The 27,609-nt window shown below is 40.0% G+C and overlaps 1 protein-coding gene across 3 annotated transcripts; it reads left to right on the top strand.

Annotated features, from left to right (window-relative positions):
* Positions 1-12,545: 12,545 nt before the first annotated feature.
* Positions 12,546-16,251, top strand: dclre1b (DNA cross-link repair 1B). Of its 3 annotated transcripts, none has more exons than XM_063464234.1 (5): positions 12,546-12,659; positions 12,860-13,143; positions 13,469-13,634; positions 13,758-13,940; positions 14,859-16,251. In XM_063464234.1, the coding sequence occupies exons 2-5, from the start codon at positions 12,946-12,948 to the stop codon at positions 16,064-16,066; spliced, it is 1,755 nt and encodes a 584-aa protein (XP_063320304.1). In that variant the 5' UTR covers positions 12,546-12,659; positions 12,860-12,945; the 3' UTR covers positions 16,067-16,251. The 3 variants fall into 3 exon arrangements, with proteins under 3 accessions (XP_063320304.1, XP_063320305.1, XP_063320303.1); XM_063464235.1 differs by having other exon boundaries at positions 12,546-12,674; XM_063464233.1 differs by having other exon boundaries at positions 12,546-13,143.
* The last annotated feature ends 11,358 nt before the right edge of the window (positions 16,252-27,609 follow it).

The following is a 27,609-nucleotide window of genomic DNA, read 5'->3' as shown; positions in this document are numbered from 1 at the left end:
GTCAATAATGGTGCAAATATTGTCCCTTACAAAGGTTTCTGCCAATAAATATTGGAAAATCAGTTTGGTTTGATTGCTCAGTTTATTTTTTCACAGCATTCCCCAATTTTCAGAGGCGCAAAAGTAATTTGACAGTTTTACAAGCAGGTAAGGCCCATACGCTTGCTGTGACAAATGGAGCAGAAATAATATATGAAGCCGATTCAAAGTGTTCAATTTAGGTTTCCTTGTAAATTTAAATATACGGTCCAGAAAGCTGTCACTGCAAGGCTGAAGAAAAAGACAGAAAAAGAAAAATCCTATCTGAGACATCAAAAACACAAAAAAGCTTGAAAAATAACAGAAGAGAACTAAAGTCCAATAGACTTATCTCCACGATTAAAAAAAAAAAACAAACATTCAAAACATATAACCCAGTCAAGTAGCCTTTTTGAGGAGGTTAGTGTGTCATTGTCAAGGTCTGTAGTTAAGAGATGCTTTCATTAATGGAAATACAGAATGTTTACAACAAGGTGCAAATCACTGAGCAGGAAGAGCAGATTAGACTGTGCCAGAAAACATCTAAAAGAGCCTGCACAGTGAAAAAAATCTTTGAACAAATGAAACCAAAATGAACTTGCGCTAGAATGATTAGAAGAGAAAAGTATGGAGGAGGAGAGAGACAGCTCATGATCCAAAGCATACCACATCAAACTTGGTGGAGGCATGGAAGCAGGTCACTTGTGTTTAATGATGATGTGGCTGCTGAAAGAAGTAGCAGGATGATTTGTGAAGTGTACAGGACTCTACTCTCTGCTCTGATTCAGCCAAGTGTAAATGATGATAGTCACTCAAGGCAAAGAAATGGGAAATTCTTCTTCAGTCAGTCAAACTGAATGTAGACAGCCAGAAAAATGCACCAACTGAAGGCTGCTATATTAAAGCCTAACAGAGCAAATCAAGGGATGAAACACAGCATTTAGTGATGTCTATGTGTTCTAGACTTCAGGCAGTCATTGAGCATAAATGATTTACATCCTAGTATTAAAAACAATTCTTATATTTACAGTTATGTGTTTGTTTGTCTGGTTAATTTTGAACTACTGAAAATGGACGCCCTTGTATAAAAACCTCTGTAATTCCTAATCAGTTAATACAATGTTTTTGTTAAACTGCACTTCAATCACATCTTGATTGTTTGATTTAAAATCCACTGTGTTGGTGTACAGAGGGAAAACTACAAAAAGTGTTTAGTTGTCCTACAAATTATGGACCTAACATGCATTGAGAGAATGTACACAATCTCATAAATAATGAAAGCCCACTCATGCTGCTCTCAAAATAGTCAACATGGCAGCCTGATATAACGGTAGGCGGATATCGAATATTGGATTGCATCTCTCATTCCTGCAATCAATAGCTGGCAGGTCAGCCTCTCTTCAGTCTGAGAATCTGACACATCAAAAACAAAAGGGATATTCAAGGTTAACGGGCCTGGAGTGTGCCTTCAAGCTCTGGCCCACGCCTTAGTGAATGTGTCAGGGTGAAATCACATTATAATAGACAAGAAGAAGAGACATTAGTAGTAAAGCTCTGACTCACAATGCAAATGCAGCTTATATGAAAAAAAAATGATGAAAATTACAGGAAATTAAGTATGACTACAGTCATCATGAGTGCTCTTTTTGGAACATTAATTGCACAAGTCCTCTATAATGAGTCAAATGTTGGGAGGGCTGATATGGAAGTTGGGGAGCTTCGTATTGTATCCTCTTGGATCTGCGTGCTGCTCTCCCGTTCCTAATGCCTTTCAGTTAACCATTAGAGATACAATGAGGATCAATTTGACTGAAACAGGTTAAGAGGGTGAAGATCTGTGGGATTTCTGCTCTACATCTGCACACTTGACAAAAAGGTTATCAGGGCACATTTGAAAATGTTTCCTTCAGTCTGAATGATCTCTTCCTGAAAAGCTTATTACTCATGTTTTCACACAGCTGTCAGATTCTGCCTGTCCGCACGATAAGTGACTCAGAGAAATTTCAAACAATGCACCAACAGTCAATAACACGGAGATAAGGCTAACAGCTTTTTAAAAGTGCTGAGTTTTCACGCTGTAATTTTTTTTTCCCTTGGCTTTTCCCTGTTTAGTCGGCTTATCGTTTCCAGCAGATGACCGAGCACATCTCTCAGTGTGCTAAAAGCTGCTGCTGATTTGTAAAGAATATCACTGGCATGAGTTGTTTCGGTGATGTAATTCATCCTGGTAACAACAGATAATAAAGACTCCCAGCTATACTGAACAGGATAATTAAAGGCTACAGCTTGGGAGGAAAATTGTTCAGGTAGTTTGGTTTTAATGGAGAAGAAATACTCTGCTGCTGCCTTTAAAATTGGCTTCACAATCACACTTTGAATTTAAATATCTAGACAAACTGAGTGTAAATTTAGGAGCTTTTGGTTCTTCTAAAATCAATCTAATGGGCAGGAGAAGTGTGTTAAAATAAGAGGAAAGTAATCCAACTTCTTGATCCTGAGCTGTTATCAGGTCCCTGCACAGATTTTGCCTTTTACTGTCTGAGCTCTGGACATCAGGTCCCCAGAGCCCAAGCCTGAGAAGATACTAAATATATCTTGTGCCAGTGTCTGAATCCCATTTTAAATTAATTCACTTCAACAGAGTTCTTAGTCGTGCAGCACTCTGCCAAACTCACTCTGCCAACTGGGCTTCATAAAATGGTAATGAGAACGGTGCTGTCTGCTGACAATGAAATAAACGCAGCAACACAGATGCACTGGCTGTGGCTCCAGATTGGCTGTTTATTCCACAGCATTGAAAATATATTTATGATAGCCCGACTTTGTCTCACTGCATCAGTGTCTACAATACAAAAAAAACCATTCACTCTGAAATGAGCATCTTCTTAGAGTGACACCGGCACAATGGTCTGGCAAATAATAGAGCTTTATGTCTTACTTCTCCTGTGATTACTCCTGAAAATGGTTCATATTTGACAGGAGCGAAATCACAGCTGCAAATCAATTTGTCATAACTTCTCTGGTGGGGGTAATAGTGCTTTAAAAACTCAAGAGCAAATGCTCTGTTAACTCTGAGCTCAGAGTGCACTGCCTGCTATTTCTGTAATCTCGCTGCTCTTTGCTGAAGTCCCAAGCGAACAGCAAACATCTTTTGTTAACACTTGGAGCCCTGTGCAAGACCTAAACTCAAAAGCAACTTCTGAAGGTATTAATATAGCACCATCTATACACAGGATAAAACTCAGGGGACCATAAAACTGATACAGTGTGTTTATCTAAAACATCAGCTGACAGGGCAAATGGAGAGGGGCGAATGCAGATCCAAGCCTTTTCCACCTCTGTATGGAAATCTGACATTCTGTCTTTGGAGAAAGATGCTAAAAATGAAATTCAGTGACAGCCAGGATGCTAGCACCTGAGCTTAGCTTATAAAGGACACGAGCAGTATTTCGTAACAACCACATCTGACCAGATTCCAGGAAACATAAACAGCTGTAATCGCTGATTTCAAAACTCATATTCATAATCGAGCCTGTGATTTCTTGGCTTTAAATTAGTCACTTGTGATGACAAACCCACAAAGAATTATTGTTCTGCTATGAAGGCATTGCTGTTCTCTCATGCCTCTTTTCCACCAATGGGAGTGTAGTGCAGAACCATTCTGACTTTGGTGCCTGCAGAGAACCAGACCTTTTTTGGTATATGTCAAGATTGGTGGTTTCAGAGGCATCATCTGTGGCAGCTCCTCTGATAGTCACTGATGTCAGTGGTTGTTCCTTTGTGCTGCTCTGTTAATTCCAGCTTTTTGGCACCACTGCCAGTTTGTGTGTGTGTGTGTGTGTGTGTGTGTGTGTGTGTGTGTGTGTGTGTGTGTGTGTGTGTGTGTGTGTGTGTGTGTGTGTGTGTGTGTGTGTGTGTATCGGAACAACGCAAACACACCATTTCAGCTACAATGTTGATCAAAAATTTGCATGTGATGTGTTTATGAAAAAGACATTTAAAAGCTATTTATTAATTAATTTGACAGTTTAATGAATGTTTAAAAATATGTTGAAAAGTATGTCGTCTTTTAATTGTTTGCTTTAGTGATTTTGGTGACTTTATAACTTGCAGCTTTCTGTTAGGTTTTCCAGTTCCTTCTTCTTTTCTACATTTTAAATTTTCTGCTTTTGTGATGTTATCTCTATGTTTCCTTCATCTTTATAATCATCCTATTCTTAACGGTTTGTGTTTTTTATGTAACTCTAGATTGAATAGGGTTGTAACCCTCACATATATGCCTTTTGTCAGTTCTAAACTCTGACGTAGTCTTGCAAAACACCGGTTTCTTATCTTGATGATTAAATGCTCTGAAGATGCAATGTGAGTGTGTGTGATTTCAGCTTCTTTTTAACCCATGCTCTCTGCTGTCATGCTATCAAACCACTCGTTGTTGCAATGCCTCTGTGGATTTTTTAACATTACTTTCAACCTTTGAAGTCTGTTAAAGCAGACAAGTGTTGAAGACAATGAAGACAAATGAAGACTTGCTGTTAAGCCTCATTATTGTAAACCACTCTGCTGCATAGATTTGCAGCCGTGGGCATTCAGACTTCAGAGGGAATGTCTGCAGTTGTCTTAATCATGTTGGGAACAGCAATTTATCTCATGTTTGACTCATATTGGTAGTTTTAGTTCATGTGAATGGCAAGCTGTCTCACCAGCTCATTTGATTCACAGCCTACTGCAATCCAATGCAACAGACCTGTAATACTTTTACAGCTCATAATCAAGTTTTGCTGTCTGAAAGTAGTAAATACAGCTCCTCAGTTACTTGGCTCTGTGGTGTCGTGTTGAACTGCATTACATTTAAAGACATTTTTATTGTTTCGTCCAGCCCTGTTTATATATGGATGGATGAGGAGGACAGAACAGTAGACGGGCGTTGCACACCAGCTGAGAATTAAATGCTGTGGTATGTGGCATTGGTCAGTGCCAGTAAACGTTTATTAAAATTGGAAACACTTTTCAATGCAGTGTGGTCCAAGAGACAGCACCACTAAGAAGAGCTTTAAAATGCCCATAGAGTTGAATTACCACATCTCTCCAGAGTCATAGGAGACTGAACATAAAATTTCCACTCCATACAGAGCATGTGTTTTACCAGTATACAAAATAAATTATGTAATTCTGTAGGTTGAGGTTAACAGGATGAATTCTGTTATGATTAAGTGGGTACGTGGGAATCTGCAGTCTACTCTAATTTATTTTCCCTGCCCTGAATATGCCGAGGTCACACAAAGACTTCCTTGTATGACCTTTGAAACTGTTGTATCAGCTCTCTCAGTGCACTACTGCCGTAGCACTTAGAGTGATTCACCTTACTTTGCAGTGACTATAAATGATGCTGAGTAGGCCATCCTTAAGAATTACATATTAGCATCTGGTTGGTTCATGGGCAGAAGATAAGAGAGCATTTGTAATTTGGTCGCCTCTCTAAGGTGGAAGCACTCTAGGATGTTTACCTGGGCTTTTTTTCCCCATGTGCTCACATCTGGCTGTTTTAAAATCACCGGGAAATAAATTCGATGCTAAAACATGTTCTCGCTCCCCTTCAGTTTTTGTAGACTTTGGATTATTATATATTTGGCTTGACTTTTTTTTATCATGAAAATCCATACTAAGGAGTTTATGATGAAAATTCACTGTTAAGTGCTTGAGAAAAATACAAACGTTTTCTGACCCTTAAAACACTTCATAGAAGTCCACAGCGGGATTGTCTAAGAGATCATGCTATGACTTTGAAAAGTGAATGCAAAGGGGCTGCTAACATCCTACTTTAGGTTTGTCAGATGTTCTTTGGCGTTTAAATATGGGCACTGCCTGGTTGACTCAAGAACGTGTCCTGTAGCCCGTCCTGTTTTTGACACCTGGCTGACTGTTGTGCTGTAGTCTCATATAACAAGAAATGTGAGCAGTTTTTCTTGAAGAATCATCTATATTTACCCATCTCTCAGTTTTGATCTGTGTTTCTGTCTCTGGCAATGAAAAGAACTTTGATAACCTCATGCTGTTATTATTATCAGAAGGGATGCCTGTTTTTTGCCAGACATCATGGTTGGAGCATCGCCCAAAATAGCTTACATGTTGCTGGTCTATAAAAGGACTGACTGATCGTCATCCTTTTGGCAGGGTCCCCCGTCTTTCAGGGAATCTTCTGGACTCGGTCACCTCCCAGAGTCATAATCGGTCGGCTTTTCAGTTTGGCTGCTAACCTTAGAAAGAACTGCACAAATTGAAAACTAAAACCGCACAGGAAGTACACATAGATGAGTGTTTTTTCATTGCATTTATAAAGCTGTGCATGATCAAGCAATCAAAGTGATTGACTGATTGATTCTATCTACAAGCAAGATTTGAATATAATCCAATGTCTTGCACACAAAAAAGGTGTGTCGCGTGATTATGCATCATAAAACTGTGTCAATCTGTTTTTATATATATATATATTTGAAGCACAAAATGCACAGCTTTCATCTTATCAAGTAAAGTTACCACCATCATGATGAAGTATACTGTGCTACATATTGGGATGTCAGAATATCAAGTGAACTGCCAACTAAAAACATTCAGAAGAAAATTGAAGCCTGATAACAGAAACAAAAGGTTGCTGTTGAAAACACAACAAAGGCATCTGGGAGAGAAAAAAGGCACAAACGGAAGCATCCTGGGATAAAACGACCGGGAGATATGCCACAAAAGTTTCTTTTATGTCAGCCCAACTGGAGCCACATAAGTAATATCAACCATTTTCTGTTGCTCTGTGCAAATCCACAATTTTCTAAATGATAACAAGAGCATAACAGAAGTGGGTTAGCCAGAAAGCAAGCTAAGGTAAACTAAAGGAATGATTCTGTCTTTGTTTTCTTTTTGTGCTGAAAAATCTGCCATTGTTTTAGTTTTTCCTCATTCATTTCATATCACTGAAAAAACATCCTTTTATCCACTAAGTCAAAATAAACTGTGGCATTAATGTGGTGACAACTGATAAAACATTTATAGCTTGAGTTTGCAATTTAATTTCGATTTTCAGATCTAACGCCTCGCTGAGACACAGCACACCAAGCCCCATGTAATCCATAACTGCCTTGCTTGCTTGTTCTCTTTTTCTGTCTTTCTGTGCAAACTCCCTCAGCTGCCTAATCCACTGGGGGACAAAAGACTTAAACTGCTATCAAAATAAGTGGTTCTGATCTCATATTTGAAATTTACTGACTCTGCATTTAAGCGATTGCAGACAAAGGTCAAGCTCATCGTTTTTGTGGCAGGATGGATACGGGGCTATGAATCTCTAGAGCCTGATAGGCCTTGTGAAAAATGAAGCTTCACATGACTTTACAGTTGATTCTTTCCGTAAAATGCATTTTTATGGATTTTATAAGCAATGAAAATGATGGTGTCCCTGCTTTTATACAGCAAATTAATATTGCAGACTCAGTGTATTGATTGTCTTCTGATTGTCCCATGAGAGTACTGCAACTATTTAATTTACTGCAAATCAATCTGTAGTTGCAAAGTGCATGGGGCTATCTACTAGACTGGTTGTTTCGTCAATTAGTGGATATAATGTGACAGGTAATGAGGAGTAGTTACTCACAGCCTTATAGACTGAAACACTGGCTCCTGGATTTTTACCAACCTGGTGTTTTTCCTCTCTCGGTAAACTGTATACTAAGCTCCTGTCACAGGGATACTCACATCAACTTAACACACTTGACTGAGCTTCAGGCCCACTGTGATTTTGTGTGTGTGTGTGTGTGTGTGTGTGTGTGTGTGTGTGTGTGTGTGTGTGTGTGTGTGTGTGTGTGTGTGTGTGTGTGTGTGTGTGTGTGTGTGTGTGTGTGTATGTGTGTACGGGTTCGTACTATCCTGGTGGGGACCAAAATCTGACTTTTACTATCCTGGTGGGGACTTTCTGCACCGTGGGGACCAAAATCCAGGTCCCCTCGGGGTTGAAAGCAATTTTCACACTCAAAATGCGGTTTTACTGTCAGGGTTACAATTAGGTTATGGTTAGGTTTAGGGTAAGGGTTAGGGTTAGGCATTCATTTTTAATGGTTAGGGTTAGGGTAAGGGGCTAGGGAAAGCATTATGTCAATGGGATGTCCCCACGAGGATAGCAAACCAGACATGTGTGTGTGTGTGTGTGTGTGTGTGTGTGTGTGTATGCGCGCCCACGCTCTAGTGCCTCATTACCAGCAGGGTAAAGTATTGTTCTGACGTTTGCATGCTTTACCAGCCTGACTGTAATAGGTATAAACAAGGTTAACCCCATTTTTCTGCAGCTGCTCAGTGCCAGTTCCTCTGAAGTTTCTCTAAGCAAATAATCAACAAAACACCCCAGTTCTGCAGGCACAAACACAACAATCACAACAGAGTACTTCTTCTGTCTATTCCCATTGGACAGAATTACTGCAAACATTGCTCAGTGCTGGATGAGCAGTAAATTCAGCCCTTTCGCTATACTGTGCCATACATGCATTACGCACATGGGAAGCACTTTGCGAAATCACGAGCAAACGCACCATTTGTCTTGCACATTGATTCACTAAAGTATATGGCAGCCCTGTGATTGAAGTTTCTTTGGGGCCTTTTTGATCAATTATTTATCATGTCTTTTATTATGGTTTGGTGTGCAGGGCACCACTGGCAAAAAAAAGCCCATCTTTAGAGCTGAGACATCTGTGAAGAGTAAAAGTAAAGTTACATTCATGTCCATTAAACTAATTCAGAATGATGGTCTCTGAACTCACCTTTCTCTGAACCTGATAACTTAAAATCCAGTTTCTTGTGCTCATGTAGGATTGTTTTTTTTCCCTTGCGAGTAAATGATGCTTTTACTGCAAATATGCCTCACACCCATCATTTGATGCATAAGCCATTTCAGTAAATTACTTACAATAATAGTTCTCCAACGCAGGAAGGAAAAGAGATTCCAAAAAGAAAATCCCTTTTTTCTTTATATCCACAGGACAATTTAACCTAAACAGCAAATCTATGAAATCTTGTCCCAATTGACATGAGAAGCATAATAGTAGAGAGTCAACAGCGCTGATTCGGAAGCAATTGAAAATCTGTCATCTCAGCAGCAAGCCAGTCATGCGGAACATGTTACATGCTATGTATATAAATCAGATTCCTGAATGATCACATTCGTCTTCATCCTGTGGAGAGAAAAAAATTATGTGTTTGTTGACAGTGTATTTTTGAGGAGTTGACAGCCAGTTGTCAGTGTTAGTCTTCCTGTGGGACAACAAGAGGATCTCTCTATCAAACAAACCTGTCTGCTTCAGCAGAAATTGTGCCAAATCTTTAAACTCTCATTTTAACATTAAATCTTTTGCTTATTGCTCAGTGCGTGAACACTTGATGTGCTGGTAGTAAGGAGAAATAGCCTATTACACGCAACATTACACAAATTCAGTACAGCACAAAGAAGGAACTGCAGCGTCAGTGTAGTAAACAATGCTTGACTCATCTCACCGCCATCTTAAACCGCTCTCAAGTATTTAGTCGGGTGCTTGTGGGGGCTGTGCACAATAAAATCTGTGTAAAAGCACGTTGGCGTTACAGCATGTTTCTTATGCATTTTTCAAACGGCTCGAATTCTTATTCTTTCTTTAACCCCCGTATATGTTTGTTCCCTTTTCAGGGGAAAAAATGCTGTTTTGATTAAATACTAGTATGGCTGACATATTGACCATGTCCCAGCTTCTCCTGATAGACAATTAATGAGGGTTTTCAGCCCTGCAGCTTGCATGTTACCTATATTAATCCTCACTGCTGAAGATTTTTCATATCCCTGCATCATATAAAAAGAAATTTTAAAACACTTGGAGCACTCTGGGATGAAAATTAGAGTCATTTTTCTCTCTGTATGCAGCATTGCAATGACAGTAAGCTACGAATCATGGCTGTGCATTATGCGGCCCTAAAACTGCACCCTTAGCTGGTCCGTGGGTGATTTCTACCATGCTGACTACATGCCACACCTCTCAGCTCACTCCTGAAAGTCCAATAAACTGAACTTATCAATTCACATGAGGGGAGAAACAATAGTGCTTTTGTGGTGCAGCTTCTCCATCTCTATAGGTGTTATACAGCAGTGTGGATAAGAAGGTGGTGCTCAACACACAGGGTAAAGAGGGCTAGACAGCAATCATGCTACTGTACTGTGGTATCATGACACTGTTTTTATGTCACACAATGAGAGCATAAAAGGTGTGACCCTTGAAACCCCATTGAGGATGATGGAATGGGAGAGGCTGAAGCAGAGAAAATGAAACAAAGGGCTCAGAGACTGGAGGAGGGAGAAGGTGAGAGATAAACAGAGAAAGGCAGATGGAATAAGTGAGAGAGGCTGCCAAAATGAGGATATGTGTCCTCACCAGCTTCTTCTAGCCTGCAACTTGTTCTTAGCCCCCGAGGGACATTTTTAGCTCATCACACATGTCTGTAAATATCTCTGCAGCAGGGAGAGTGTGTGTGTAGCACTACTGCATTATCCCAGAAGGGAAAGAGACATAAGCCGCCATCGCCTCTGAGTCTGACTGTACAAATTTGTTGACTCAGATGAATGGGGGTAATAAAAATAGATCACACTGGTCTTTATTCCCGTGGGGATGGTTATATATTTAGGGAAAAAACTAGAGAATTAAGAGAAAGACTTTTATGGGACCACCAAATCTCATTTAATCATCGCTGTCATTGCCAAAAAACATCACGTTGGTTTACATCTTTTTATCTGTATTAATTTAAGTAACATTTTCCTAAGTAGCATTTGATAGAGAGGAATAAAGGATATGGGGACATTTGCACACTGAAATTAGCACAAGAGAATGTGTTGGATATAAAGCATTCCTTTTAAAAACAGCAGTGGCAGATCGCAGACTGTGCAGCCATCTGCTTTTGAAGCATCACTGGTACTGTCTGACAGCACTTTTGTTTTTTTTGTTTGTTTGTTTTTTTCTTCTTCTTGCAGAACACCATGACAGAAAAGACAGCTCCTGCTCCTGACCTCAGCAACCTTTGGCTTGATACATGTAAACAGCTGCTGATTTTAATCTTCTCCCTGCACTGACATTCCTATAATATTTGAAGAATCACAACAAGGCACGGTGGTTTTGTGCATGCACGGTTCTAGCGTTATTTAAGGAATTTAATTATGTGCATTGCTGATTGAGAAATAATATACCAAATAATAATGAAGTGCGTTACTGTTTATTTATGCACAGTTGCATAATTATACTTAGAATATCCATGAGAAATATTTGTCCTGTTATCAATATTTTACTTGTCTCTAGACACTGTTTTAACACTACTGCTGGAGGTGTGAACGTAGAGCAGCATTACCCCCAAAATAAACACATCTATTGCACATCAGGGACAAAATCTTTATTAGTTACAGTTTCCAGCTGTGGAACTCATCACAAAGATGTGAAGTGAATAGTAACGGGTTCCACTGAATCCTTGCAGAGTGGGCGCATGCGTGCGCCGGTATGCATTTGGGGGATTTATAATTAACTGTAAAGCAGCATGTGATTAATGCGCTCCTGTATGGGAAGAGAACTCATGCCTCGTGATAAGAGAGGAATGCGCAGCAGTCCCAGGTATTATCCTGAAAAGTGAACAGCGTGCAAAGGAAAGGGTGGAGAGGTGCGGGGGGTGGGGCGCTACAGTGGATTCCTATCATCACCATAGCAATGACCCCATTTAGTAGTACCCCCTTCTCCATGCATATAACAAATAATGCATATTGGGCGAGGTGATGTTTAGGAGTGTTACATACATATATATAGTCATATATTAGATACAGTAAGTAAGTCTCGAAGGTTTCAGAGGGAATCAATCCAATCAATCCATCATCCAAACACCAAAGTCTTCAGTATATCTCTCTTTTTTTTTTTTTTTGCTAGAATTGTTTAAAGCTTTAATATATTTAGGAAATATGTTATTTTTTCTTCAAGCGCTCTTCTCTATCAATTTATAATCTCGTAAAATATGAGAAACACAATAAATGCCCTGCAAAGTTGCCATGAAGCGACTGTTTCCGCTCCATTGGCGCCATCTTGTGGATACTACAACAGTTTACTTACTTTGTGTATTTCTGGTAGCCTCCTGTATTGAATATATATTTTTAGGGATTTACAAATACAGTTTTAAAAATGGATATTGTTGCCATTGATTTGCTACATCCTTGGTTTCTTCCTATAAAAAGGAATTTCATTATTTTTCCTTTCCACTGTCGCCAAGTGCTGCTCTGAGCGCACCATTCGATGAGGTTTTCTCTTTAACATTGTAAGTTTTTAGTGTTTGCCTTACACCATAAAGGTGACTGCTATTGCTGGGGTTTTTTCTATTTTTTTTTTAATATGGATCCAGCCGAGTGCCGCCTTTTGGTGGCAGTATTGTACATAAGCAGCATGACCGCTACAATTTAAAAAACACAAAGAAGAGGGAAAAGGAGGCGTTGAGCGTTAAATTGAAAACAGAAATGGCGGGGCTTATCAGCTGTTAGCACCACAACTGTGAAAATGTAACGACCGGCCAGCTGTTTAAGGTGCTCAAGGTTGGGCTGAAGATTTTCTGAACGTCAATCAAAGGTCAATACAAAAAAAGTATGTAGCTTTTAGTATCGAGTGTTAAATTTGTATTTAGCGATTCCGTTAGCCAGAAGCCAGTGAAGGGTTTTGTTTTTTGTTTATGTCAACACGCTGTTGTGTTTCTGCTGAGATTTTAATATGCAGTTTGCTCTGTGACAACCTTAACTGTCCGTCAAACTCCCAACTATTACTTTAATTAGTCTCTAACAGCTGGCCACAGCCAAGAAACTCGTGACATCTATCGACTGACCACACAGCTGGATGACCTCAAGCGGTGGCAATAACAATGCCCGCAAACGGGAAAGTCATTCCCCACACCCCGTTGGCCGTGGACTTCTGGCATGTGCGGAAGTGTCCGGGTACCCGGCTGTTTTTTCTGTCCCACATGCACAGCGACCACACGACAGGTTTGACGTCCACGTGGAGCAATCGCCCCATCTACTGCTCACCTACCACCGCCAATCTGTTGAAACTCAAGCTGCAGGTAAGGGAGGGTGTAGTCATTAAAAATAAAGAAACAAATGCATGTTTGAGTGTAGAAGCAGTGCTGCACGGGATCTAAAACGTTTAATTATTGAATTAGAGCTCATTAGAGCTACTGGCTACACCTGGGCCCGGCCAAACACACCGGAGGTACAGCACAGGTATAATTAACGATTATCCAACTCCATGATTTTCTATATCCATGGAGCTGGAGTTTGGTCATGAAATATCTGGAACACAAGTAGTAGATGTTCTGTTGCACTAAAGTCTTTTATAAGGTTTTGATGTTTTTTGGTTTTCCTCTGAATGTTTCCATTTCTGCTCAGGTGAAAGAACAGTGGATCCATCCTTTAGAAGTGGGTGAGCCATACCTACTCCCACTGGATGATATTGGCAAGGAGAGGCTCACGGTCACACTGATAGATGCCAACCACTGTCCAGGGGCTGTCATGTTTCTATTCGAAGGCTACTTTGGCTCCATCCTATACACTGGTCTGTTTCTCTGAAGCTTCTCAGACATAGAAAAATGCAATTTCTCAAGTTGTGTCCTGTTGGATTTAATTTCTCAAGTTTTTGGTATCATGTAAATTAACATTCAGTGCCGATTTATTTCAGGCGACTTTAGATACACTCCTTCAATGCTGCGTGAGCCATGCTTAAGGACCTACGCCACTATAGATGTGCTGTACCTGGACAACACTAACTGTGACCCCAACCATACCCTGCCATCAAGACAGCGAGCCACTCAACAGATTAAGGAGATTATTCGCAGCCACCCCAGCCACAATGTTATCATAGGTCAGTTTAAACGGCTTACTGCAGCCCTGTCAGTTACTGTATTGTGACTGTGCATAAATGGCTTTTTTTGTATTTTTTTTATTGGGTGTATATACTGACAAAGATTAATAGGAACTAGTGCTGTCAGCGTTAATCTTGTTAATACGACGTTAACACTACAACATTAACGCATTAACGCGGCAAATCACGGTTAGAGAGGGCTGCACGACACTAACGTGTTAATGAGCTAACCGCACTAATGCGTTGATGCCGTGCAGCCCTCACCGGGGCTGATCTATGTTAACTCTCTAATGGGGATTTTGCGTTAATCCGGTTGTGGTGTTAACGTCGTATTAACGCTGACAGCACTAATAGGAACCTTAGCCTCACACCACCATTAGGGGACAAAAGCTGTTAATGAGCTAACCGCACTAATGCGTTGACGCCGTGCAGCCTTCACCGGGGCTGATCTATGTTAACTCTCTAATGGGGATTTTGCGTTAATCCGGTTGTGGTGTTAACGTCGTATTAACGCTGACAGCACTAATAGGAACCTTAGCCTCACACCACCATTAGGGGACAAAAGCTGATGTTACATACACAGGAGTCGCATTGCACTCTTTGCCAAACGGTGTGTCTGACAACAGTACATGTAAAATTAACAAAAACAGCAATATCAGTATCAATGTTGGGATTGAAAAGAAGGATTTTTTTTTTTTTTTTTTTTGTAGCTGCAATATTTTAAACACAAAGCTCTTCCTCAGATTTCTGATAAACACATTGTCTCACTTTCAAAGCTATTAATTCACACCCTCAGCTTAGAAGGTGATGATTTGTCAGTCCTGTGTTCACAGCTTGTTCCTGCTGATTCTCAGTAGCTAAAAAAAGGTCAATTATTGCAGGTCTAAAGTTTTCTTGTTGCTTTATTCCATCTTGCAGGCCTTTATTCCTTAGGTAAAGAGTCCCTGCTATTGGAGCTGGCGATGGAATTTAAAACCTGGATTGAGGTGAGCTTTGAGAGAATGGAGACCCTTAAAGCTCTGGAGCTGCCTGATGTCTTCACTACTGAGCCAGGGGCCGGCCGTATCAGAGCTGTGGACCAGTCAGAGATTTGTGCTTCTGCTTTGCACCAGTGGAACAAAGAACAACCAACTTTGGCCATCTTGCCCACCAGCAGGCCCCTGATCTCTTTCCACCCTAATGTCCATGTAGTACCTTTTTCAGATCACTCCTCCTACCAAGAGCTGGAGGATTTTGTCTCAGCACTTAAACCTACCTGCCTTATACCCATTGTAGGAAAATGTGTACCTGGAAGTCTTTCTGCCTTACTCCCTCACAAAAAACGCCATGAAATCCTGGTACCAGAGTCAGTCCGACACTACATGTCGAGAGAGCCAGAGAGGCAACTCTGCTCATCAGCATACACTAGCCTTCGCCGCAAACACTTCCATCCTCTTGTTCCTAAAGGAGTGGTATTTGAGTCTCCTGGATCTGGGAAGTCACGTGAAGAAGCCTGGGAGGCAGAGTGTGTGGAGCAGGATGGATCTGGGGAAGAGACAGAAACAGAAAGTAGTGAAAAGGACTCTGACTGTATTCTCCTGGACCTGAGCAAAGAGCTCACCCCCAGCAGAAATGGAAGAGGGGCTGGAGATGTGTGGAACCTCAACATCGTCCAGACAGTCACAGAAGAAAGAGCGAGGGAAGGGTCAACACCACTGAGCGAAATCGCACCGAGCCGCTTCTCTCCAGTGGAGATTCTGGCAAACACCAATGCCTGCTTGAAGCCCAGTGTGACCACAACGTTGTCTTTAGAAACAAGTGCCAAAATAATCAATAACCAGCACAGTGAGTGTGAGAACAACCACACATTGCCAATTGAGAATACCATGAGTCAGCACTGCGGGATTGATCAGAACAACAGCGTGACATTATTTCAGAACAGCCCTGATAATGATTCCTGTGCTTCATCCAGCCCACTGGTTTTGCTGAACTATGCGTATATAGAGGAGCTTGAAAACAGACTTTTAAAGAACCTCCCCTTCTCAGAGGAGGACTTTAAGAGCTGTGGCCTCCTGCAGAAAAGTTTTGTGCAGCAGTTTACCCCTTCACCTTTACAGTGTTCAAAAGACAATGACCTCTCAGACTGATTTTTGTTTGTGGTGATTTTGAGGTTGAAGTTTTTGCCTTCTTTTAGAGGCCTTTTTGTATTTTTGTGTCATCATAAGCACTTTAAAGCAGTTATCCTACTTGTACCTGTGCTTTAATTCCTTGTGCTATTTCTATTTTTCTCTCTTTTTTTTTTCTTTTTTTTTTTTTTTTTTTTTTTGTTGTTGTTGGTGTGGTCTGGACTTTACTGAAAAGGTTATTGAGCAGGAACAGTTAAGTGATGGTTTTTGTTTCTTTAAGCTTTGCCCTCACGTTTGCATTTTTCTGTGTAAGATCGACACAAAATAAATATTTCTCATTTTGAACACATTTTATCCGTTTGTTGGTCGGGAAAAACTAATCAGTGACTTTTTGTATGGACAAAGCTGAGGCACATTCTCAGTATTATGTGTTGGTCATTTTCACACTTTGGGTGTACGTGCTTCAGCTATACCAAACTATGGGGATATGTGTTAAGAAACCGCACTGCACCATGGGCCACTTTTGAGAATAGTTTCTCTGTAAACACCACTGTTTATAGTTTAGTTTCACTCCTGTGTCCTTGTTTGTATATTAAGATATCAGCCTCATGTTATTGCTTACTGAGCACTTTTTTTTCCTTTTTTTTTTTGTTTTTTTGTTTTTTTGTATGCCTCCCAATTTAGTTTAATTATTGCTCGTGGATACCACTGATGCTGCGTGATGCAACTTAACATCCATGTGAATAAACATTTTCTCTAAATATGAACATGTGTTAGTTACTGTTTTGTTTTTAATGTTTTTGGTAGCACAAGCAAATCTTTATTGAATCTGTATTGAAAGTCACAGTTTGTGGAGTTTGCAGGGAAAATTAGTTTTAAGTCTCAGGCTTAGAATTACATGTGAGAGAATTTGATACCAGATTCAGTTTTTTATTTAAGCTTCTGTTTTATGTTTAATTTAACGTCCTATCAGGTGACATAAGGAGTCCATTTTCACCCCAACACTTTAGAAAATGATCAACTCAATTAACAAAGCAAGTTAGCAGCACTATTTGCAACACTAAACAAGCTGTATACGTTATAGTCACCTCCTGTGACTGTTTAACAGCCCACTCTGACAGTGAAGCAACCTTTAAGAGAACAGAAATGATGAATCTCTTGAGCTTAAATAGTTCTACATGCAATATAATATGGTTTGTGTTTTAGGCAGAAACTTTGAACCATAAAGGCTTAAAAGGCTTTCTCTGGTTCAAAATTTGGCTGTACCCTGCACCATGTGTTTTCTGAACATAAGTTGCAATGTTAAAGGTCAAATCTGATTCTGATCAATCAGCCTGCCTGAGTGATAAGCGAACAGTAACATTTTAGCAATACAAAAGCTGTGAAAAAGCAACACAAGGTTCAATAAAATGTCATCTTTGTGGAGCAAAATATCCTGCCATATGGGAATAATCAGTTCTCACTCCAAACCTTCGGTCTGTTACCTGTTTCACGGTTGCCTGCTCTGACTTCCTGTTTGTTTTTTGCTGTAAAATATTGAAAGATGTAATACCCCTTACATAACCAGCCCTGTTCAAGCTCAATAGGATTTGATTACCAGCAAAACAATACTCACCCTGTACTTAAGTGTATTTAAAGCGTAGGCTTATTGCCTTTTTATTGTGAGATAAAATAAATTTTGGCTGTAATTTATTAAAACAAATACAGAGTAGTTTATCACATGCACAATGTCTTGATGCATGGTCAGTCGTCCAGGTAAATAAATTCCAAATCCCTGGATCTCTCCAGCTGATCCAGGAGAGAAGGACAACCGCTGCCTAAGCAAAAACCCTTAGTGATCCCTCATGTGACAGGAGTATCGGAACAGTTGAGGCGCATTTTTTCTAAACACAGCGTCTCCATAGTTTTTAAACCCTAAAACACTCTGCGCCAAAAACTGGTCCACCCCAAAGATCAGGTCCCCTGACGCAAACGGAGTAATGTAGCGTACACTGTTAAGTGCCAGGAGGATTTCCATGAGTTATACAAAGGGGAAACCAAACAACCTCTGGCGAAGCACATGGCACAACACAGAAGAGCTAACTTGTCAGTGGTTGATTGATCAGTGGTCATGACAATTTGCATACTAATGATTGAAGAACTGACCTCACAGCTCGCTGTTCATTCAGTGGGCTAGTTTGTCATTATGCAATGAACGGTTTATACGGTTGGGGAAACCTGCAGTACGCTGAGACTGAAGAAGTCACTTGCATGAGTGACAAAACATTTCTCCCACTGAAAACACTACATCCACATGAACAGAATCAACCTTTGGGGCTCATACAAAAAAAAAACATGTATTAAAACTACATGTTTGATAAAGGAAAGCATTTATCTTTAGATTATTTTCTTGTGAAATAAAGTCAAAGGAACTCCGGTTATGGATGTAACTACACCAGGGGGAAAAAGAATTTATTTGATTTTTTTGTGAATGTCATAATTTCCTCCTCACTTAATTTTTGCTAATAAAGCCACAAATAATACTAATAAAATATTTACACAAGATTCCATTTTTGTTGATTCAACATAATTTTTGTCATCTGTTGTCATACAGATCTGTTGTCTAACATAAATCTATTTGTTAATCTATATCAAAATTATTTAAAGTTGTTATTCACTGAGCACATGTTAATTTGCACTTTTTAAGATAACTTACTACACAAACTGTAGCACAAAGATTTTCTGCATTATGTGTAAATGTAGGCTAAATATTCCCCAGCTGTTTCTTGCTGCAGTGCTCTTATTCTTCCCTAAGATGGCAGTAGTTTGTTAAAAAAAACAAAAAAAAAAAACAAACAGCTGTTTTTACTTTATGTCTTGCCTGTCATTTAAATGTGGTTTGAAGGTTTTTTAATTTATATATTAAAATGAATAGAATTGTGTTTTTGAACATAATCCCAATTTTCACTCTCTGTTTTATATTATATTAATAAGCATTAAGTTTGATAGTCACAAAAAATATTTGACCGCAGTTGGCATTCAGACCATTTCTCTAAAAAATACCAGATTCCTGTAGCGCTTTTATTGTGAAAGCCAAATCTTGACTAGTTTCAGTCCTTTCCATGTTCATACAGAGAAGCTTGCACACTGCACTGACTGCAGAGAAGGACTAGATGTCCTTCCTTTTAAGTACCAAACACAATGGTGTCTTGGAGGCCTGTGTGCTATCTGTTTTTTTTTTCTCTATAACACAGGGAGGGCATCGACTAAAGAAACTTCAGCTGAACCAAAATCCACTCTCCAAGAGGTTGGTTTGTGTTAAACTGAAACCACAGTAATATTTACATGACCGCATATAAAACTGCCAAAGAACACAGAATAAAAATAAAAAGTGGGATGCAGTGTTCTTGAAACTCTTGAGCATAGCACAATCTGCAGTGCAATAGCTCTATAAAAAAAGTGCATCCTATGCAGCTATATCAACATTTCTTTTTCCTTGTTGTTGTTGGCTGTGACACTAACACGTCCCATTAGGCTGCACTTTGAAAAAAAAGTGCCTTATGAAATGTCGTCTCTGTGTGAAGTTCAGAAATCTCTGAGGTGTCACACTGCGACATCGTAAAGTCACCATCAGCGGGTTGTCAGGCTGACATGAGCAGCCAACAGGAGTCTCCTCGTGCTCAAAAAGGATGAATGACCAGCTCCTGCATGGTGTTTAGCAGCATGTGTGGAGAAGGGAGGGCTGCTCGGGCCTTACTGTGTGCGGATAAATGTTTATTACGACCACTAGCTGATTGTGCACATCCTTTATTTAAGTAAAAGTATTAATACAGCAGTATAAAAATTCTCTCCACTTGGATTACTATCATATTTAAAGGTCCTGTACTCTGTGACTTTAAAGGGACAGTTCACCCCAAAAAGCTAAATTTGCATGTCTTTCCTCTAAATGTTTACATTGTTTTGCAGTAAGTTTCCCTGTTTTGGCAATATCAGCTGCAGAAATGTTTGTAACCTAGTCACAAGGGGTCACAAAACAGTGCACTCCCAGTGCCCTTTCTTATTCAAGATAAATGAGGAAGGCTATTTCAGGAGGGGCATCTGGCATAAAAACTGATGATCTACTGTGATACCCTACCCTTAAAAGGAGGAGCCAAAAGCAGAATGCGTGCCCTATCTTCAATGCAATGAACTAGATGCCATTTGCTCAAAGAACCAAAAAGTTAAAATTTTTAATCATAATTTAAAAGAAAAAAAAAGTCATCTTGTGAATATTTTCAGGTATGAAAATGCATCACGCGCAGTTAACTAACATTACAGCTCAGCCAAGTGGGATGCCATTGACGTTTGCCTCCTGTCAATCTGTCAAAGTTTCGTTTCCTTCTAAAGTGATAAGGGTGGACAGCGTACTTTGTTAAAACAGAAAACAATTCCTGCATGAAGCTGCTCACAACCATGTTGGTGGATGTATTTTTTTTTAATAACCAAATGGATTTTTGGAAACTCACATCAAAATAATCTAGATGGAAAAACAGCACTGCGGGGCAGAGGAAAACATAGAAATTTAATTTGGTGTTGCGCTGCCAATTTAATACTATTTTTTAAAGCCCAGACTCTACATATTTCCCACAGAATTTTGCATTTAATCATTTTCTTTGACAAAAAATATTTCTCCAGTTACTACTGCACCTCTAACCAGTGGCTTGCTGTGTAAAAAGGCACCGTGTGTTCCTCCTATACTGGTGTAAAATCTGTTTATATAAAACCTGACATTTTTCAGTTAGTGTAGTATCTTTTGTTTGGTTTGAAAAAATTCAGTGTGGCAACGTGTTAAGAAAGAAGAACAAAGATTGCAGCTATTCAAATGCTAACACTCTGGGCTGTTCTGCATCATTAGGTTATCATAATTGTTTTCAACACGGCAACTAATCTGGTTATTTTTTTACATACGATAATCTCCTGGTTAATTTCAAAATAAACTAATTTGTTAGTTTAAAAAATCTGAAATATAATGTCAAAGTCAAAATGATCATTTAAATTTTTAATGTCTTCATGTCACAGTACTCACATCAGTTTAATTTAATAAAGAGGTATAATAATTCTTTTCTGTCGAGGTATATGATCAACCTTAAATTCATAGTGTGGCACAGTAGTTGAGTAAATGTACACAGAGGTTACAGCCCACCATCAGTGCTGGCTACACCGCTGACAGAGGAGGAACACAGCACCAGTGAATGAGTTGCTCCATTTTCTGTGGATAACCAGGATGCAACCTGCCCCGTGGGGACTCCCAGAAATTCAGAGAGAAACACATTGTTTTGTCGAGCTCTTATAGTGCCTTGGCTTGTAGCCATTTGCAGTCTTTCATGGCAGTAAGGGGGGCAGAGTTGTGTCCTCCTAAGATTGGTTGAAATGCAATCAGGACAACACAACACAAGATGCTGAATTTGCATTAAGATTTCTACATGTTTAACGTGAACCTGTTTTTCCCTCACTTGCAGCACCAATGCTATTTTAAGACTGTGCGAAAATCCTAATAATAATTTGGGCCAGGGAGAAGAAGGGAGCAGGGTTTTTTTGTCTTTATTTTTAAAAAAATTTTGCACTGTGAATCTGAACCTCTGGCAGTGAGGCCAGGAAATGAAAGGAAATGGAGTGTCACGTACCCCCACAAACATCGCAGCAGGGCATTAGAGCTAAAGTAATGGATTCCTCACACACACCATTACTTCAAAGTGGAAAGCATGAAGACACTGCCACCTGCAAGGCCAAGCTCTCTTACCACAAGTAAAACTGCCTATAGAATGACATGGCCTCTGCAATTCACTCAGCCCCACCTTCAAATCAATGATTTTATTAAGAGCAATGATCTGATTAGCACCGTCTCTGGTTAGTTCATAGTCTCTATAGTCTCTTTTACATACAGAAATAATTGCTGATCCAGGTCATTCACCCAGAATCACAATGTGGCTTTGAGTATTTAACATTTCTTCGTGTGCTGAAAAGAAGAATGATCCAGCTGTGTAATTTATAGCTCAGCTCAAGCAAGCGCTCTTTGTACATTCTTCAACTCTTACTAGGCACTAAAATCCACTTACCCTCAGGACCCACAAATGAAAAAAAGTTAATGTACATGACGGCTAGTACACCCAACTTTGGTTTTTAAGTATCAAAGCACTAAATCACAGGAATCACAGACTGTTGCCTGCAGACCCTCTGCTGCAGTTGTAGAGGGAAATCTTTGAACAGGACAGGAGTGTTAACATTGTTTTGTTGTGTGTGTGTGTGTGTGTGTGTGTGTGTGTGTGTGTGTGTGTGTGTGTGTGTGTGTGTGTGTGTGTGTGTGTGTGTGTGTGTGTGTGTGTGCGTGGACGGGTATTAACATCTTCATGGGGACCAAAAATTGGTAGTTTACTATACTTGTGGGGACAAACAGCCCTTGTGGGGACCAAAATCCCGGTCCCCACGAGTTTGAAGGCATTTTTGAGCCTCAAAATGTGGTTTTAGTGTCAGGGTTACAATTAGGTTATGGTTAGGTTTAGGGTAAGGGTCAGGGTTAGGCATTCATTTTTGATGGTTAGGGTTAGGGTAAGGGGCTAGGGAAAGCATTGTGTCAATGAGATGTCCCCACAAGGATATAAATACACACATGTGTGTGTGTGTGTGTGTGTGTGTGTGTGTGTGTGTGTGTGTGTGTGTGTGTGTGTGTGTGTGTGTGTGTATGTGTGTACGGGTTCGTACTATCCTGGTGGGGACCAAAATCTGACTTTTACTATCCTGGTGGGGACTTTCTGCACCGTGGGGACCAAAATCCAGGTCCCCTCGGGGTTGAAAGCAATTTTCACACTCAAAATGCGGTTTTACTGTCAGGGTTACAATTAGGTTATGGTTAGGTTTATGGTAAGGGTTAGGGTTAGGCATTCATTTTTAATGGTTAGGGTTAGGGTAAGGGGCTAGGGAAAGCATTATGTCAATGGGATGTCCCCACGAGGATAGCAAACCAGACATGTGTGTGTGTGTGTGTGTGTGTGTGTGTGTGTGTGTTTTCTCATCAAATAGTCATGTTGCTACTTCTGTAAGTCTCACTCACAGTGGGCTTCCAGGTTCACCAAAGTTTCTGAGCTTTACTGGGATCTTTGCCAACAGGTAACACAGCTGTTTTTAATGCTTCTGAAATGGTGCAGGAGAGCTCCAGTTTTGACTGCCAGCCCTAGATTGCAGCTGTCGTTTCAAAGATTTGCCTGATGTTCTCCTTTAGACCTCTCAGTTGACATCTAACACCTCTTCTTCCACCTGTTGTGGATCTTATTTATTGCTTGTTATTAAATATGAGTAGATCTTGTAAAATTTTCCATTTAGCCTAACTAGCTGAACTACATATTCAATCATTTCTCAATTTTAGGCAGGTTATTCATTACTTTCAGCTGATTTTTGTTGCTGTTTTGTTTTTTATGTCTGCTCACTAAATAGTACTCACACACTGTGGATATATTTTTGGCATCTGCAAAAATAACCCTGAGTTGGTGATACAACTGGTTGCAAATCACAGTCTTAGACAACCTCATTATGTATGTGGCTGCTTTTCAGCACCATGGACAGCACCCAGTGGAATCCAGCCCTCTCAGTCTTCCCCGAATAGAAAATGAACCTTAAATTTTTATAATCGGAGGCAGTTTTTTTTCCTTATCTTGTTTTTATTGAAGTAGAAAATATTGCTAACATGAAAATGAATGCATTTTCCACAAAACTGGGTTTTGGTGGGTTTAAAGAAGCGTTCATCCATGATGCAGAAGGAGCCCTCTTCCCCAATCAAGCATTACAACTTGACTGCTCATGTCTGAAGCAGAGGAGAGAAAAGTAAAACCAAACCTATCAGCTTGACAGACCGCTTGACTTGACACAGGACTTTCCTCCAGGCAAAACCAGTGAGCAACAGGATGGCCTTTTAACTGACTCCTCAGGGGAAAAAAAATTAGCCCTTATTTCATTTCCACTTTAATGTCTCAAATGCTGAATCTGTCAGCTTTCCGGAGCTCTTCAAAGACTCGGAGCTCAGCATAGGTGACATCAGAAGAGTACTGCAAGTCTTTCTGCAGAGCAAGACAGTAAATAAGAAAGCCACTGGTTTCTGCACTTTATAGTGATTTCTCTCAGTCCCTTTTTCCCTGACTGTCGCAGAGAGTTGGAATGATGAAGCAGAGCTGTGTCACACCCACACAGCAGCAGAGGCTGTTATCTTTTCGCTCACAGTCTACTGCTATTTCTGTTGCCTGTGCCAGTGTTTCTGCGTGTGGTGGTATGGCAGTGCATGTGTCTGAGCGTGTTCGGAGGGGGTGAACACACAAGGATGAGCGGGAGTAAGAGGGATGAGACTGAGCCCTGTGGTTGCAAAACATCTTTGTTGACTGGAGAGAATGGCAGAAAAGAAGGATTTGGGGAGGAGAGGTAAAAAGCTTCCAAACTCAAACAGAAATAAAGGCAATTATTTTGAGAACTGTAGTTTTACGATTGTCTTTTCCAGTCAAATGTTCATTAAAATTATGAGTTTTTCAACATTTTAAAAAGACGCCATGCTGTGTCACTTGTGCAAAACAAAATCATTAAATATTGTTCAGGGTTATCGGCCTGCGAGCTTCTGAGCGTCATCAAAAACCGCTGCACTGCAGTGCATGGACTGATTCGCTCATTGCAATATTTCACTTTAAAAGAGCCTCAATGAGACAGCCTTGGCTTTACTAAGAGAGACTTTATTCTCTTTATTTCTTTTTTTTCTTCCAGAGAGAAGTCAGTGATCAATCTCTCTTTGTTAAAATCCCCCAGACCATAGTAGGGAGTCTCAAGCTTGCACAGGCTCTGATCCAGCTATTTGTGAATGACTCATAGGATAGTGCTTCCCCGTGGCGGGCTCTGTCTTCCTCTCCTCACTCCTACTGTACTCCCATGCTCTCTCCTGCTGTTCTGTTCTCCCTCCCCTGTGCTGTCTCTAATCTCCTTTGCTCAATATTGCCGCCCCCCCACCCTCCCTCTGTCCTTTCTTCACCTGACAGCTTTTCTATCCTTCCAGTGCTCCACTTTAAACTCACTGCTCACCTTCCTCCCCTTGATCATCTCCTCCCTTCTATATTTTCTCTCTTCTCAGTCGCAGAGATTAGACCGGCCCCAGATCACTGTAGAGGTAATCTAAGGTGTATAGTAAATACATTTAGAGTGCACTGCAGAGAAAGCAGCAGACAAAGCAGCTGTCAGTGTGGGAATGATTATCCAAGCACTACGTGAAAACTACCACCTACTTTGGTTTATTTGAAATCTCCAAAGCCTTTTACTGCATGACAGGCTGGTCAAGTCGACAACTGTGGACTTTTCAGTTCGATGCTAAAGGGCACACGCAAACCAGACACTGATTCTCACTACTGAAATAGTTTATGGCTGCTGAAAGCGCTCAGAAATGCAGCAGCCTTTTTATTTGGATCAGAGTGCCTTTAAATCAGCCTTCTCTTGTGAGATTTATTGTATACATCAAGAGATCAGAATAGTTACACCAAAATGGGTGTCACATGTGCCATGATATGGCTGAAAGAGAGAGTTATAAACATGAGCAGTTTTAGAGATGCATTTTTCAACCCTGGGCAATTTGCCCACGGGGTCATAAATATAATGTTGTTTGTCCGCGTCCTCGAGAACAACATATAAAACTGTGGCTGGAAATTCATTTGTCTGAGCCTCGCAGGACTGTTATCAGGGCTGAAAAATGAATCTGATTTATTTATATATTATTCATAAGACTGTTAAGGTTTATTGTTATTATTGTGCTACAGGTTTAGTTATTAATGGCTCATCACAGTTGCTGCTGGCTGATTTATATTCAGTCAATTAATGAGCTAGTTTAGCCTCTAATTATGGTGTGAAATGCAGTAGTGTGCAAAAGTCTTGAGTCACTCCTCATTTCTTTATATTTTGCTGGGAAACATGCACATATATGGATGGAAATACAGTATAAAAGTATTATAATGAGCTTGAAAGTCGGTGTTTGATATGACCACCTGTATTCTTCAACACGGCCAAAGTTTTCTTTTAATTTCTTTAAGCAGTCTTCAAGTTCTCCAGGCTTCTTTAAGGATAATCAGAGCTCTTCTTTGGATTTTGGCTGCCTTTTGTTCCATCAAGATGATGTTTTTCTTGCTTGTATTGCATTGACAGTGCATTTTGGATCTTTGTCATGCTGAAAAATACAGCCATTGCCAATCAGATGCTTTCCAGATGGTTTCTGCGTTCCTAATTCCCCCAGTTCCATCAATTCTGACAACATCCCCAATGTAACTGGGTAAAATGCAGCCTCAAACAGATCCAAATATCCATACATGTATAATGATTTAAATTTTAAAAATTTACATTTTGTATTCTTCTCTCCATCAAACCTGTTGCTGTTGATTTTCACTCTAGTTCTTGTGTAATTTGGCACACACCAGGCTTTTCTCCCTTCGTTAAAAAGGTCTGCTTGAACCCTTTTAAGGCTTCTTATTTTAAAATGTTTTTTGTGAACAGCACGTAAGTGAACAGTAGATGCATCAATTAAGGAACGAGATAAGGCTGCTAGTACCTGAAGATACGATTTAAATCTGTTTTTTTGGTGTAGTCTGTTATGTGTATGTGTGCTTTTTTAATGAATAGTAGGTCAGTGTTAAGTGGATTATTAAACATTCATATGAAAATGGTCAGGTTCAAGAAACGCAATGAAAATTAGTAAAATGAGTGAGAAAGCAGTCCTACGACAAAATGACATTATTATGTCAAACTCCTTGGAAATAAAATATAAAGGAATGTCGGGTGGCCCGAGCCTTTTTCTCTAGGTTAGGCAGTTGTCACTTTAGTGTACAGGCAGTTAAACTGCACAGGCGCTAGTTTTATTAGTTGTAGACTGGGTTATTTATCTTCTCAGTCTTTGTATTTTGTGCTGCCATATAGAATCAAATAAAATCAGCAAAATACCCCTGACAGTTTCAATTTCGAGTTGTTTTTGTCTGTAATGGAAATGCATTTTTATGAGGAACAGGCTGTTCCAGCATGAAGCAAACAGTAAATAAGGCTCCCTCTGCAAGGATATAATGATATTCAGTACACCGGACTCCCCCCTGAGAAGGCAGTACTATCATTCTGTGGGCACTCAGCTCGTCTCCATTTTGTATTTGCTGATGTTTTTAATGCGCATGGTGTTTTTTCACATTTTCACAATGCCTCAAGGTTATGTCAAATCGCCACTGTGTTCGTTAGTTTAACTCTAAAACGAACAGGTAAAGCAAATATGAAATTGTTGTCTTTCTTTACAGTAAATTTGATGCAATAATTAAGATTATCAATCACATTTATTTTGTGAGTGGACGGCTATCCCAGCTGACAAGTCTCCAACACATTATCTCATATAGGTGGTAATGGGAAACCACCCACTGCTCCACTCTCGCTCCATTACAGTGCTCTGAAAATGCACTTTCTCTTATAATATCATTCCTTATCGGAAGCCTAATGATGATTTATAGCCGATAGGAGAACGTCTAGAGAATTGTGGCGGTGAGTGGGTTTGTGCTGTTGAGCGA

This window comes from Pelmatolapia mariae, linkage group LG20 (assembly GCF_036321145.2).
Source record: "Pelmatolapia mariae isolate MD_Pm_ZW linkage group LG20, Pm_UMD_F_2, whole genome shotgun sequence".
NCBI classification, from domain to species: Eukaryota; Metazoa; Chordata; class Actinopteri; order Cichliformes; family Cichlidae; genus Pelmatolapia; species Pelmatolapia mariae.
Note: the sequence above shows the minus strand (reverse complement) of the source record. Positions and strands in the feature narration are given on the sequence as shown.

What these genes read in the sequence shown, in the direction of transcription:
- dclre1b (XM_063464234.1), top strand. Translation starts at nt 12,946, where the DNA reads ATGCCCGCAAACGGGAAAGTCATTCCCCACACCCCGTTGGCCGTGGAC. An exon ending in TGGCTCCATCCTATACACTG is followed by an intron (nt 13,635 to 13,757) that starts GTCTGTTTCTCT and finishes GATTTATTTCAG; the next exon opens with GCGACTTTAGATACACTCCT. An exon ending in CAGCCACAATGTTATCATAG is followed by an intron (nt 13,941 to 14,858) that starts GTCAGTTTAAAC and finishes TCCATCTTGCAG; the next exon opens with GCCTTTATTCCTTAGGTAAA.